Below are 15,552 nucleotides of genomic sequence, written 5' to 3' on the forward strand. Positions count from 1 at the left end.
CTGGAACATCTTGGCCATTGCAGGGGTGGGAGGAGAATGGTACTATTTGATTATTGACAACACATGAAAATTGTGCCTTAGAGTCCTTCCTGAGGACCCACCTTCCTGGTGGCTGCATGCTTTCTTGGGCGCTTCCTTGCTTTGGTCAGTAGATGGCGCACAGTGACCCTAAGTTGGATGCTCAGAATTTTGGACTGCATTCCTCCCAAGGGACCTTGTTCTGCTATTTGCTGTCTGAACTAATGGAAGGTCCTTGTCCTCAGGTGTCCTCATCTGTAAAATGGGAATTATCCCCATTCTGCCTAGTCTTCAGGTTCTTGAGAGAGTCTGTAATATACCTTTCAAGGATGACACAGAGAAGATAGAGTTTGGCAACTGAGATTTGGGGTAACACAAAGGGCTGAGGATCTTGAATGGATTATCTCATTCGATTCTTGCAAAAAAGGGTGAGGCAAATGCTCTCTTGTCTCCACTCTTTACAGATGAGGAAACTGAACTTCAGACTGTTAATGTGACTTACCAAAAGTCACATAACCAAAAAGTGGTAGAACCAAGTCAAAGCCAGGCATTCTGATTCCAGAAGCCCCACTGTCCACCTCCACCGCTCTGTTCTGTCATCCAGACCATTGTGAACACAAGCTGGGTAGGGCCGGGGCTGGGGTGGGGCCGGGGCTGGCCAGTATCAGGGCCTGGCAGGACCTATCTTGAGGTGTTGGGAAATTGTTTTCAAATGTGATTTCTTGTCAAACCCTTGATATACACTTAGGAAGAGAATTAAGTTAATTTAGATTACCCATCAGATGGGTTTTGAGTAAACAAAAATTTAAGATAAATAAACCTAAGCCAGTTATCGTTTTTTCCTGTATCATTCAGTTCCTCCTCTCCCCTCAGCCCTTTACCACATGGCATTGGGATGCTTATAGGGCTAAATTTAAATTTGCTACTGTGGTGAGCAGTTGGCTATATCATTCATTTTACCCATCCATCCATTCATCTATTCATTTGTTCCAAAACCATTTATGAGTCTCTATTCTCTGCCTGGTATGGGGAATACAGAGTTGAAAGAAATAAGACTGCCCGCTAGATTTCATTCATTCAAATAATCTCAGGCACATTTAATGTGCTGTGCCCCTGTGTTTAGGTCCTAGGCACACAGTGGTGAACAAGGCCCAGCTTTTCTACTTCCTGGCTGGATGACCTTGGGCAAGTTACCTCCACCTTTCCAAGCTTCAGTTTCCACTTCTGTAAAATAGGGTGAGGGGGCAATAGTAACACATCCTTCAAAGGGTTGATGTGAGGTTGAACTAAGGTGGTCTGTGCAGAGGCCTCAGGAGAGTGCCTGGTGCATGGCGGGTGAGTGGTCTGTAAATGTGAGCTGCTGTGATTTATTACTCCTGCCTTCATGAAACAGGTGCTGATGCTAATCCACTCAGAGAAGATAGATGTGGAGTGACACCCCTGCCAGGAGATGCTGGGGAAGACTTTGCTTGAAGGGTAGTTAAATGAAGTCATCATCTCAGAGAGGGCATTCAGGGCAACAAGAAGGGCAACAGCAAAAGTGAGGACATGAAGGAACAAAATATCTGGGGAAAGGCAAGTGGTCCATGGAGTGAGAGGTCCAGTATGTGGAAAAGCAGGAGAGAAGAGGCTGAGAAGGAAGGCAGGACCAGGGCTTTAAGGGTCTTCAAATGTCATATATGAAGGCCAGACTCCATCCTGGAGACAATGGGGAATTGCTATAGGACAGGGAGAGGGGCAGCCAAAACCCCGCAAACCTGCCTATTCTAAATGGGTTCTGCCATCCGCCGCATCAACACAAAACATAGGAGACTTTAATGGGAAGGAACTTTAATAAAACTAGGAAACAATACAGGTAAGGCAAAGAGTCTAGTTTCTAAATGAAGCACCCAAAGTTACCCGTCCCCTCGTGGGTAAAACTCCATCCATATGGGAATGGCGCAGAGCAAGGCCCCAAAGCCTGCCACAAGTCTAAAGCATCTTCCAGTGGGGACCCACAGAAAAGGGTCAGAAACCACCAGACAAGCCCGGAAGGAAAAGAGCAAAATCAACATCAAGATAAAAGCTGCCATTGTCACCTCCCCTTGGGTCTCACCCACATCTGTGTCACCCAGTCCACGACCAAAAGACAAGCGCAGTTTCTTCACGTGTCTCTAGGCTCCACGCGCCTCCTCCAGGTCTCCTGGCTCCATCCTGCTTCCTTCCTCAGTCTCTTCTGCAGCTTCCCTTCTTCCTGCTCAGCTCCACCCTCCCTTGGGTGGAGCAGGGAACCTCCCCCTTTCCTGGGCACCACCCTGTTACAGAATCACTTCAACTTTAGGTTGGAGTGTGATATCATCACATACATGTTTCTGTGGGTTAGAGAGCTGACACTAGCAAGCTGTGTGGGGCATGGACTGGTGCAGAACTTCCTTGCTCCTCACTCTCCCTCCTCTCCTTCCCCCTGCCTTCTTCAGCAGATGACTAGTGAACAGCCCCCACTATGTGAAATACTGCGTCATGCGTGGTGAATTCAACCCTGAAGGATTCAAGCAACGTCCCTGAGCCCAGATGCCATTGGGAGAGACCAAAAGAGAAGGCTGGAGACTAGTTTAGGGACTGGGGTGGAGCCAGAATGTGGAAGGAGGAAAGGGCAAGATTTGGTTCTTGATAGAATGTTCGAGTGACAAGAAGAGAGACAGGCTAGTGACGTTCGTTAACACGACAGTTGTCAAAGCTCTGTCCTGGGAACCTGTTAGAAAGGCAAATTCTGAGCCCCACCCCCAACTTACTCAGAAACAGTGTGTGTTCTCACAGCCCTCCAGGTGCTGCCCCTCACACTTGAGAACACTAGTATAGACAGCTCGGGAGAGAGTGTTCTTTAACGGCAGATATGTCAGAGCAAGAGGAGCCTGAGGTACCTGTGGGCCATGTCCAGGAACCATTGGTTTTGAACTTCTAGGGTTGAAAAATAATCTGGGCTGCAGATAAAAGGATAGGGAACACTGGCTTTCATGATGCAGCAGAAGCCTTGAGTGGCTGAGGTTGCCCAGAGAGATAGCAGCAAGGAGGAATGCCCCAAGTCCAGGAAGGAAGGGTCCAGAACAGAGATGGTGGCATTGCCTTGGCCAAGAAGAGGATTTGATCCTGGAGGCAGTAGAGAGGGCTGACTGAAGTTTTGAGAAACACGGGAGCAGATGGTGCCTTGTTTTGAAGGAACCATGTCCCCATTAGTTGTCTCTTGTTTTCAGTATGAAGGTGGAGGTGAGGCTTTGCTCCAGGAAGAAGGGAGCTGCAGGAATAGAAGAGGCTTTAGGGGAAAATGACCTGGAGCAACAGCAGGACTCAAAGGGGGCTGTTTGTTAAGAGGGAGAAAGGAGCATTGAGCTCACAGGGCTGCCTTTTCGAGGCTGCCGCTGGGCCATATTCTGGGACCCCATCTCAGAAAGTACCTTGTGGATGGGGTGCCAAGTAGCCAGGTTACTGACAGCCTCAGCTGGAAGCAGCCTTGGGGTACACAGAGGAAAAGCAGAGGGTCAGATCTAGTACCACACACAGACCAGGACTGACTGGGCCTCAGCCCACTGGGCAGTTACAAAATGGGCACAGCTCTGGGCCCCAGGACAATCAGGTAGTTAGAAAGTGGGAGGTGGAGGCAGGCAGCCAGGCCCCTTGCCAAATGTGGCCCAGTAAGTCCAGAACCAGTTCCAGGAGGATCTAGCAGCTAGAATCCAAGGCAGGACTAGGAAAGTGGGTTTGACTGTGAGAACCCCACTGGAACATGTTGGACAGAGTCTGATGTGTAAATCCTTAGAATTTAAATCCTGCTCTGTCACTCACTGAGAGACTTGAACAATCCATTTAGTATTCTCTGGTCCTCTTCCTTCTCATCTCTAACAGAAACATTAAAGTGATTTCCTGTGGCCGTATGGAGGTTAAATGAGATGATACATCCTTAGCATCATACCTAGCACATTCCTAGCACAAATACTCAGAAAACAGTAGTTATCATGTGTGATTAATAGTCAGCCTGTTCTATATCTATCCTATAAACTTTGGTTTGCAAAACCCTTTCTCCTTCCTTAAACTGTGTGAGTGTCACTGTGGGAGTGTCACTGTGGGGCATGGGTCTTTTTTTCTTAATTTTTACATTATATTTCTTGAAGTGACATTGGCATACAGCGTCCCTATTTAAAAAAAAAAAAGACTTTAAAGAGCATTTTTAAGGTTCATGGCAAAATTGAGAGGAAGGTACAGAATTTCCCCATATACCTCATGTCCCCACACATGCATAGCCTCCCCCATTATCGACACCCTCTACCACAGTGGGATATTTGTTACCAGTGATGAGCCTTCATTGCCAGGGTCCCTTTTAGGTGAATCCATAAGGCCCATAGAGAGAAAATAGCTATCCCCAGGTCATGTGGCTAGAATGTGGCAGGGCCAGGACAGGAACCTGAATGTCTCACCTCCTTTGCTAGTGCTTCTGAGAGCAACACTATGTCTTGTTCACCACAGTGTCCCTAATGCCAGACACTCGGTAAATGTGTATTGAACGAGTGAGTATGTGAATGAGTGAGTGTGTCAGTTTGCGTATATGAGCGAGTGACAAATGAAAGATGGAACTCCATGATGCCTCAGCTCTCTGCTTCCTATGTCAATACTCAACCTGTGGCTATGAGCGCTGCATGGCCATGTGCTCCGGCCTTCCTGGGGGCTGCCGACCTGAGACCTGGCCTTCTGAGCACTATTGTTTCCCCAGGAGAACAGTCTCAAGTCCGGGAAGGGGGCAGCTGCCATGATCCCAGGCCCACAGACGGTGGCCACGGAAATCCGTTCTCTTTCTCCGGTAAGTGGACAGGGCCAGCTCAGGCTAGGGGACTCCAAGCTGAGAATGTGGACACTGGTCCTCATGGGACCCACAGCAAGTGCAGCTTAGAGCCCATAAGGCTGCCCTTTTAAGTGCCAAGAGACTGGTTCATTTTCAGATGCCCATAGAGCTTCTCAATGCCCCCCAGTCTCCCCTGTTGCCCCTGTTGCCCCCCCCCGCCCCACCATGCACAAACAGGACATTGGCGATATGGGGTGAAGTCGCACCTCCCTCTGGTGGTGCCTGTGATGTGACAGCTCTTTTGCATCTGCTCTCCTTGCTGACCAGGAAGAAGAAGACTAGGAGCCTGAGGCTTGGGTCCTGGGCCTGGCTCTGTGGGTGGCTACCTTGCTAACCTGTCTGTCACTGTGAGGTCTCTTGCAGTCCTGCATTCTCCAAGCCTGTTGTTCTCATCATAACTGCAGAGAAAGAGTTCTGTCCTGTGGGGCACCTGGAGGGCTCTGTTTCCACCTTGAATCCTTCTGCTCATTCTTCTTAGATGACAGGATTCTTAAATTCTAGTGTGTTGTTAGGATTCTAGGTTTGAGAATTTCTTGGGCCTAGCATTCTGAAGATGCCAATATTTTTGAATGTTTAGACTCAGTTGTTAGAAGCAGGTTGGCCTCCAAACTTTACCTTTATGGGGACCCCAACCATCCCTTGGGTTATCCCACCCCACCCCACCCTTCAGAGCCCATCGTCCTCACCTGACCCCCCCCCCGGGTGGGGGGTGGTTGTATTCTGCAGATCATCGGGAAAGATGTCCTCACCAGCACCTACGGCGCCACTGCGGAAACCCTCTCCACCTCCACCACCACCCATGTTACCAAAGTGAGTAGCAGCAGGGCGCCCTGTACTCCCAGCCTGGCTGTGGGGATCGGGAAGGTCATTGCCATTGCTCTGCCTTGTAACGTGGCTGGAGGAGACCTGTGGTGGTCCCAGTTTCTGGAGTGCTGTGCGCTTTGTTCTGTGCTACGGGTTGTCCTAGGCCCTTCAATGTCGACAGCCAGGCTGGGGGGGACAAGACTATCTCCTTGGAAGTAATTGTGAACCGTGGCTTTTGCGCCTTATAGACCTAAGTGCTGGAGGGGCCTAGCGGGAGGTAATATACGCAAGACTCTGAGAGTGAAGAAGGGTTTTCTGCAAAAAGTGAGATGTGTGCAGGGTTTTGGAAACCAGGTGGGACCCATGACAGGAGAAAAGATGATGCAGGTGTCCAAAGAAAAGCAGAAACAGGAGCAAAAACTGTCGCTTATTTGTGCAATGAGCAAATGTTGTTGCGTGTCAGTCTCACTCTGGCCTCTGTGCTGGGGGCTGCTGGGGGTGACAGCAGCAGTGCATGTTTGTGGGAAATGGGAAAAGCAATCACTAACAAGAAGGAGCAGGGGACATAATTGTGAACACTTAGGTGGGACTGAGAGCCGGGAAAACAGAATAGAGATCAGTAGGACAAATCTCAGGACAGATGGGACAACAGACAGCCCGAGTCTGAGAGCACTTGGAAAGCTGTCAAAGGGTTAACGGAGAAGTGATTAGGACCACCAGAATGTGCAGTTAGATGGGAGACAAGAGAGAATTAAGGAGAGACTAAGGATAGAGAACTTGGACAGGGTGGGAGCAGGGGATGGAGAAGTAAGGGACCGTAAAAGGAAGGCCAGAGAGGACTGGGGAGTGAGGGGCAGGCAGGCCAGCTCATCCACGCCTGAGTAGCAGGGAAGAAGGCAGGAGGGAGTCTAGGCCAGGGTGGAGGCCTGGAGGAGCGAGGCCAGGAAGTCAGGTTGAGAGGATGTTCTGCTGAGTCTGGCAGGCAGCACTGCCCTTTCTGCACACAAGTGTCCCCGCTATGCCCACTGCTATGCAGGACTCGACACTTCCTTACTTCCTCCAGGGAGCACCCACTCTCACCGAAAGTGAGCAATGACCACTTCATCGGGTGCTTTGTGGGAAGGTTTTCCATTACAGCCAGCCTGTGCTCCTGTATTTATCCTACAGATTTGGGTTTGCAAATTTTACCTTGCAAAGCCCCATCACATGCTTACTGCTGTCAGTTCCCTGCCCAAACCCTCCTGGCCCTACCCACTGGGAGCCCCTCTTCTTTCCATCTACTCCTGACTCCAGCTGGAACTTCCTCAAATGCCACCCTCCTTTAATATGCCAATTAGATCTTACCACCTCTTCTACTTCTAAACTTGCACCCAAGGCCCACCCTTTTAGAAAACAGTGGAGTGTGGAGTGTTATCAGAGTTTCTTCTTGGAGTATTGTTTGAAGTCATTTAAGTTAGAACCTTGTCACCATTTACATTTCATTCATGTGTTCATCCAACAAATCTGCATTGAGCACCTGTTCTGGTCAGGTTGGACAGGGGAGTGAGGAAGGAGGGGATACAGAGATGAACAAAAGAACACTTGTCCTCAAGATCACCAGCCTAGTGAGCAAGGCCAGGTCACAAACAAATGATCAGCCCCAGGCAGGGTGTCCCAGAACAGCCAGAGACAGACTGATGCTGGGGGAGCATCAAGGCAGGAAGGACAGCCACCCAAGGTCAGGGAGACAGCCTTTGAACTGGGCTTGGAAGGCTTAGGAGGGTAGTTTGGTAACTGGGGTAGTGGTGGTAGCCAGGCCAGAGCTGCAGTCTGAAGTCACAAAGCCAGAAAAGGAAAAATTGGAGGGAGCCAAGAGAGCAGGTGACTGCTATTTCCCAGGCTGGCCCATGAGGGATGCTTTGGCGAGGTCCCCTGCCTCAGGTGCCCCAACAGGCCCCAGAGCTGACCTCACCTCCCTCTCCCTCTGTAGACTGTGAAAGGAGGGTTTTCAGAGACGAGGATCGAGAAGCGAATCATCATTACTGGGGACGAAGATGTTGATCAAGATCAGGTAGGAGGTTAGGAAACTTTATTCCCAGCGGCACTGCCCGGTTCCCAGTGCTTCCCATATCAGGTTACCCTGTGGACAGGGAATGTCTTCTTCCTGCTGACACTGTCCAGACATGAGGCCCCTGGGGGAGGGAAATAGGATCCAGAAGGAGTGGGAAAACCCAAGCTCTAGTCTGTGCCTTTAACTATTTGACCTCTGTCCCTCCTTGTGCTTCAGTTTCCCAGCAGTGCACTAAGGGCCTTGCTGGTCTTCATGGTTTCTCTCGTGTCTGAAATTTATGGTGCTCACTTTGCTGTTTTTTACACCAGGCCCTGGCTTTGGCCATCAAGGAGGCTAAGCTGCAGCATCCTGACATGCTGGTAACCAAAGCTGTCGTATACAGAGAAACAGACCCATCCCCGGAGGAGAGGGACAAGAAGCCACAGGTAAGCCTTTTGAGGCTCGTCAGCCATGCAAGGAAAGAACAGATGGTGCCAGGATCCTCTGAGCCTCATTTCTTTCTGAGAATCCATCAAATGACTTGATCCCTAGTGTAGCTTTGATACCCCCTAACCTTCTTTCTTTAAAGCTCTAGCTCCCGGGCCTCCCTTGGTGGCTCAGGCTGTTGAGTGCAGCGCTGTGAAGCTGTCCACAGCCTCTGCAGCACTGGTTCCATCCTGGCCAGCCAGCAAGGGTCCCACATGGCGCGGCAGAGCTCTCCTGTCGCGCCCACTGCTCCCCTCAGCAGTGTATTTCGTATTTCGTCAGTCTTCCTGTTCTGTTCCCCACTCTCTCTCTAGTGAATCCTCTCACCCTCCCGTGAATCTGGCCTGTGCCCCGGTTCTTATATAAATAAATAAATAAATCTTTTTTAAAAAATAAAAATAAAGCTTTAGCTCCCCTAGATACAATGAATCAGAGTGGGAAGGGGAAGGAAGACTGGTTCCCTGGCTTCTTTGGGGTTGTAGGCACAAGACCCCCCAAAAATGAATCCAGATGTGGTAAGAAAAAGGGAGTGAGGATTGACAGTGGGTAGTGAAGAGGGACAGGTGAAAACAGCATATCCTCACAGCCATTGTGTGACGGTCATAGTCAGTGGAGCTGCTGAATACCATTGACTGGGTGGCACACATTTATTTCTCACAGTTGTTGGGACGGGGAAGTCCAAGATCAAGGTGCTGACCAATTCATTTCCTGGTGAGAACCCACTGCCTGGTCTGCAGTGAGTCACCTTCCCTGTGTGTGTACACATGGTCAAGGGCAGAGAGAGATCATCTCTTATGTTTCTTCTTATAAAGACCTAAGCCGGGCCTCCCCTGGTGGCGCAGCGGTTGAGCCCTGGGCTGCGAAGCTGCCCGCAGCCTCTGCAGTGCCAGTTCGATCCCCGGCCGCCAGCGAGGGTCCCACATGGCGTGACAGACCTCTCCTGCCATGCCCGCTGCTCCCCTCAGCATTCTGAGTGTCTACCTCCTTCAGACAGGACCTGTCTCCCAAACACTGCCAACAAGAGGTCATCACTCACCCAGGTTCCTAGTGCTTTCTTACCTTCAAAATTTTAATTTAACAGGGTTGGGGATGGAAATGATCCATTCCAAAGAGGAGCCTTGGGTTCTGACCAACTTGCTAAGTCTCTGACTCGGTTAGCACTTGACCAGTCTGCCTGTTCTCTTCCCCTCTCTGGCTCTGGTGAATTCTCTCACCCTCCCACGCTTCTGACTGTACCCAGTGCTTGTATAAATAAATAAATCTTTAAAAATAAAATAAAGGCCTAAGCCCATTTATGTGGCTTCACCCTTAAAAACCTAAAGCCTCATCTCCAAATATCATCATCTACAGGATTAGGGCTGTAATATGTGAATTTTGGGGAGACGTATACATCCAATCCATTGCAGTGATGTGTCAGGGAAGGATCTCACATTTTTAACAATGTAAACCTGCTTCTTTGTCCAATTTGAGGAGTCGATGACAGCCCAAAGTATTTCAGACCATGAACTGCTGCCACCAGCCTGGCATTCAAGCCCTGTGTCCATGTGGGTGTTCATCTTGCTGGTCTTTTCCTGCCTCCCTGAATCCTCCAGAAAATCTGTCCTTTATTGACTTGTCCTTCCATCTGGAAATTCTTCTCCTTGAAGTTCTTGCTGTGAGTGTGGAATACATACCCATCTCACAAAGAGTCTTTTCTCTCCTCTCCCTGCAACTTGCAGGCTAGATGTATGGCTTCTGCTCTATCTTCTCCCACTGTCTGCCTCCTTCAGACAGGACCTGTCTCCCAAACACTGCCAACAAGAGGTCATCACTCACCCAGCTTCTTAGTGCTTTCTTACCTTCAAAATTTTAATTTGACAGGGTTGGGGGTGGAAATGATCCATTCCAAAGAGGAACCTTGGGTTCTGACCAACTTGCTAAATCTCTGACTCGATCAGCACTTGACCAGATGTGAACAGTAAAGGGCAGGAATAATATACACCTGTGAAATAGTTTTGGGTTATTGCTGTGTACCCACCACATTAGCAAAGATATTCCTTGTCCTCAAGGAGATTAGAATAGTGTATGGTTCAATTAACCACAGTAGTACTAATAAGAACAGGTGGTATTTATTTAGCACTTAACATATTCTGACCCTTGTTTTGAATCCTCCCTATAACTGCATAAGGCAGGACCCATTTTACAGAGGGCACAACCAAGGTCTCAAGAGATTAAGAAACTTGCTGGGAATTATAGTGTGAGTAGGCAGAGGGGTGGGATTTGAATTCAGGGACTCTAACTGCAGAACCCACTTCCTCACCCACAAAGTTTTGGAGTCAAACTTGAGTTGGAACCCAGACTTCAGTTTCCTTATTTAAATATTGATCTCTTGGGTGTAAGCCCCAAGCCACAGCAGTCCCATGTATTCTGCTCCAAGGAAAAACAAATAGAAAAGTATTCTTGCAGTCACAACTAAACATTTCTTAGACCTGAGAGAGGAGAGGAAGAAAAAGTGAAATGAATGTGATTGTAGCCTTAGTGTTAAAGGAAACTTGGACTGTTAAGAATGAAAGACAGGGCCTACCCTGGTGGCGCAGCGGTTGAGCGCTGGGCTGCAAAGCTACCCGCAGCCTCTGCAGCGCTGGTTTGTTCCCCGGCCTCTGGCGAGGGTCCCACATGGCGCGCAGACCAATCCTGCTGCGCCCGCTGCTCCCCTCAGCAGTGTACTTTGTCACTCTGCCTGTTCTGCTCCCCGCTCTGGCTCTGGTGAATTCTCTCACCCTCCCGCACTTCTGACTCTACCCAGTGCTTGTATAAATAAATAAATAAATCTTAAAAAAAAAAATGAAAGACATCTTCTCCCTGGAAACAAACAAGAAAACATATATCAGAGGCAGACAGGTGTGGATTCATTTGTCAGATGCTATTTATCAGCTGGCTAGCCTTGGACAAATTGCTTTATCTTCTGGAGCCATAATTAAGGATACATAGTAAAGGCTAGCTACAAACCTCTTGCCATGCATTAAAGATGAATGACAGGGCCTCCCCTGGTGGTGCAGCGGTTGAGCGCTGGGCTGCGAAGCTGCCTGCAGCCTCTGCAGCACCGGTTCGATGCCCGGCCACCGGCGAGGGTCCCACATGGCGCACAGACCTCTCCTGCCGCCCGCTGCTGCCCTCAGCTGTGTACTTTGGTCCTTCTGCCTGCTCTGCTCCCTGCTCTGGCTCTGGTGAATTCTCTCACCCTCCCGCGCTTCTGACTGTACCTAGTGCTTGTATAAATAAATAAATAAATCTTTAAAAAAAAAAAAAAAAGATGAGTGACAGAGAGTTCCTAACTTTTCTTGTCCTCCCCCTTTCTTTGTGCTCTCCTCTCCTGTCTCCAACTCTGACCCTATGACTCCAGGAATCCTGACCTCTGTGAAGAGATGCTGGCATTTCTGGTCCAACTCAAGCCAGAGAACCGTTAAGAAGGGGCCTTCATTCTGGATTCTCCGACTCAACATCGATGTCCCAGCTGCGACATACTGTCCCTGATGAAAGACTGGGAAAGGAAAAGCATATATATAGAGATATATAGAGATATAGTATATATACAGGAAACACCGCGTCCTGCACTGCTGCTGGGGCTGGCCGAGCAATCGGCCGACAGCAACAGCCAACATCTGAACACCTACATTTCCTTTGCAGACTAATTAAATAACCGGTGGGATTTTTCAAGGAAAAAAAAAAAAAGATCACAATAATCCCTTGCTCCCCGCTTCAAAGCCCTGAGGAACAACAAAAGCAAGCCAGACCACAGTGATTGTAGAGGTACAATATAACCCTGGTTTTGCACATTACATTTAGTGGACAAGCATCCCATTTGTTCTTCTCCAGCATCTGTTGCCCACTCAGATGCAAAGGAAAATACTTTTGCAACAAAGCAAGAGAAGTCGCAGCAGCAAGACACGTACCCATCAACCGTTTTCCGAGAAAGAAAAAATCCCCCACTTGGAAAGAAGGAGGAGGAACACTGGATTATTATTTTTTGGGTCTTGACACTGGGCTGCAAAATCCACCTTCCTTTCTTCCATCTCCCCACCTCCCTCCACTCTCAAGCGTCTAGTTATCATTTTCTGTCTTGGCTCCCTCCTCCCCCTGCCCCCACCCCATACTTGTCACCCTCTGTGTCCAGGTCCTGCTGAGGGCCACAACAGATGACTGTCATTTGAAATGAGGAAAAGAAAAGAAAGCAAGAACAGAAAACCAAGCCAAGGAAGGGAAGTAGACACTGTATGTTTATGGGTTTTCATTATGAAGGTGCAGCTTGTAGATTTGTATGGATGTGCTTTTAAGTTATGTATATTACATATAACAGGAAACAAATATTAAAATAAACAGTGCTGGTAAGTATGAAGCTGACATTTTAAAATTATAATTATCTGACTGTGATCAATGTATCCCAAGGTTCCTAGATCTCACTGAACTGGCCCAGTCAAGGAGACTTGGACTCTGGCTGTGGTGGCTCACAGTAGAGGCAGTGGTTCAGTGTAGTAATACAGTATGTGGTGTTTGTGATTGGTTGATTGGTGGGGAGGGGCGGGGGCCCCAAATGGAGAGGCAGGAGTTTGGCAAGAAGGAAGGTCCAGAATGCCTTCTCTCCCCCGGCAGTAGCAACCAGAGCCTGATCTGTGTTCAAACGGAGTCCTGATCCAGACTCTGCTTAAGAGGCTCTCCTGGCTCAGTCTCCTTACCTCCCTGGGTGGTGGTGGTGGTAGGGGGGTTGCCTTGGTTTTCAGCCCTTTTTTTTCTTTTTTTTTTTTGCCACATGTCTTGCCTTTCCCTGACCACATTGTGATAGCTGACTCCCCATCCAAAGGGAGCTAATGCCTGCTCCCTGCACTGGGCTCCCACAGAGTACAGTGTCTTCAAACTGGCTGTTTGGAAATTCCTAATTCAATCTTTTCCTCTCCTTCATCCATGTTCTGAATCATTCTCTTCTTCCTGGGCCAAAACAGCCATGGTAGAGACCATGAACACAGGGCATGCCCTGATAGGTCAAAACTGCATTTCTAAAGGCTTCACCTGCCCTGGAAGAAGCCAAGAATGCAAGGTGGTCCCACCCAAAGGCTCCGTCTATGGAGAAGACTCTTGCTTTGGAGACACCCTACGGCCCTTCAGTCAACATCTAAGCTCTGAGCCTGTAACCTTAGAATCCCAGAAATTGCCTCAAGACCACAGAAGTCCTTGGAGAAGACCCCATCAAAAGCTTGGCAGTGGCCTTGGCACACATGGGCTTTTCCAGCACACGCTGCTTCCTTGAGCAGAGTCCCTTTCTGAGGGAGTGTGTCCCCACTGCACTTTCATTTCTAAGTCCCCTTTCATCTTCCCAGCCTAGCTTCTAAAGCAGTCGATAAATTCATTCAACAAATATTTATTGAGTACTTACTCGTGCCAGGAACTATTCTTAGGTTGAAGGAGAATGTGTGAGGGGAGGGGAGGGCCCTGGGAAGCCCCTTGAGCCAGCCTTATATCTCCCACCATGGTCAGCCTCTCTGAGAATATTTCTGCATTCTCTCTAATACATTGCCCAGGGATGCCCCTCAGAGGGCCCAAGTTGGCTTATCAATTGCCCAGAAGACATATGCTTAGCTGCTTAGCTGATGCTTGCCTGAGGCAGAACAAGACATGAATTAGTGTTTACCTTGTGGGCAAAAAAAAAAAAAAAAAATGGGAAGGAGAGGACAGGGAGATCCCGGCATCTGGGGATCAGAAGGTAGCATCAGCCACACCCCTCCCCTGAATACAGCGGCATAATGTCCATGCACCAGGTCTTACTGCATTCCTGGGGGGGAAGCCACAGAAACTTTTTTCCCTGCCTTCTCAACCCGAAATCTCACACTGTTTCTGGGCCAGGAGCTGCAGAGATACCACTCATTGGACCACCCCGCTGTCTTTGCAGGAGCCAGGTGTCCTGAGCACACTGCACACCTCACAAGGAGAATATTTGCTCTGAATTCTGCACCTGCTTACAGACCCTGAGTGTGTGGCTGCAGGGCAGGGAGGGAGTGATCAGGGTTAGCCTGGGAGGTGGGCAGGGTTTGTGGAGGTCTCTGTCCCATGGATGCTCTGGCCTTCCAAGGGGAAGCAGGCAGTGCCACCAGAGAGGAGGGGAGCTGCAAAGCTGAAATTTAGGGCACTGATTCCTCCCTGTCCTCTTCATAGAGAATATCAATGTTTGTCTTGTCTGTCTTCAACTTACTTTTCCTTTTTGCATTTCCCATCTGTGTGCTGCCTGTCCGTATAGGAGACCATGGAGCATAGTGGAAATGTCCCAGAGGGCAGTCAAGACTTCCAGCTGGTCACACTGGCTCAGCCCCTCCCTCACCGTGTGAAAACAGACTAGATCTTTTGGGTCTCAGTTTTTCCGTTTGCAAAACTAGAAGGATAAACCAGATGTGCTCCAGGGTCTTTTTCCATTCTGCCATCCTGTAGATCTTCATTTTCTCTTATTTTGTTTTCTTGGGATCTTTTCCATATGAGGGTACAGGAAGTGCCATGATCTGTTTCTGTTTTTGAATCCTGCAAGCACATTCCAAGACTGGCCTGAAATTGCATGAGCAACATCACTTTAAATAATTTTTTTTCAAAAGCACCTTACCAACCAACTGCGATGCTGTCCTGTTCCTTTTTACTCACGCCCTTCCTCTCTCGTCCCTGCGCTTCCCCACCTCAGTGCTCCGTGCTGTATGCGTGTGCTCTCTGTTCTTGTATACTCAATAAAAGTGAAATAAATGTGTTTGATGCTGAACCACAAGCAGCTTTGGCATCTCTCTGTCTCTCTCTCCTTGGCTACTGATACAGGTTGGCATTATAAGAAGGGCCAAAGCTGGCATGGAGAGATCCCAACGTAGAACACTTCATTCAACAAATATTTGCAGCTCCCAAGGTGGTCCAGGTTCTGCAGGTACACCCTTGAGACAAAGTCCTTGCCTTCTGGGAACTCCAGGCTAGTGGAGGAAATGGGTACATAGAGACAATTCTAGAATGACAACCAAGGAAAGGCAAAGGAGGAGGAGATGCAACATCTCTAAAGTGTATCACTTTAAATAAGGTGGCCAGTTGTGGCCTCCTTGAGGACATAGTTTTTGAGTTGAATGAGGGAAAAGATCCAATAATGGGAAGAACTTGGGTGAACACATTCTAGGCAGAGAGCAGTAAAGCTCGTAGGCTCCAGGATTTGGAGGGGCTTGGTGTATGGGGGAACAACATGATCCTTCCTCTCTTCATGGAAGATCACCTGCATCAAGGTCTACAGGGGCTCCTAGCAGATATGTAGATAGTAACCTCCAACATCAGCCTTTGCCAACCCCCTTGCCACAGATTG

At 48.8% G+C, this 15,552-nt stretch overlaps 1 protein-coding gene across 1 annotated transcript in view; it reads left to right on the forward strand.

Annotated features, from left to right (window-relative positions):
- The window catches only part of EPB41L1 (erythrocyte membrane protein band 4.1 like 1), a gene marked incomplete at both ends in the record, with an annotated part of 49,787 nt that extends 35,216 nt beyond the window's left edge, over nucleotides 1-14,571 (forward strand). The window contains 5 exons of the mRNA XM_084246667.1: nucleotides 4,760-4,846; nucleotides 5,615-5,698; nucleotides 7,662-7,742; nucleotides 8,051-8,167; nucleotides 14,473-14,571. Coding sequence (XP_084102793.1) covers nucleotides 4,760-4,846; nucleotides 5,615-5,698; nucleotides 7,662-7,742; nucleotides 8,051-8,167; nucleotides 14,473-14,571 — 468 coding nt within the window. The remainder of the gene's footprint in view (nucleotides 1-4,759; nucleotides 4,847-5,614; nucleotides 5,699-7,661; nucleotides 7,743-8,050; nucleotides 8,168-14,472) is intronic.
- Between the last annotated feature and the right edge of the window lie 981 nt (nucleotides 14,572-15,552).

The sequence above is a fragment of the Talpa europaea genome (assembly GCF_964194135.1).
Source record: "Talpa europaea genome assembly, chromosome: 11".
NCBI lineage: Eukaryota > Metazoa > Chordata > Mammalia > Eulipotyphla > Talpidae > Talpa > Talpa europaea.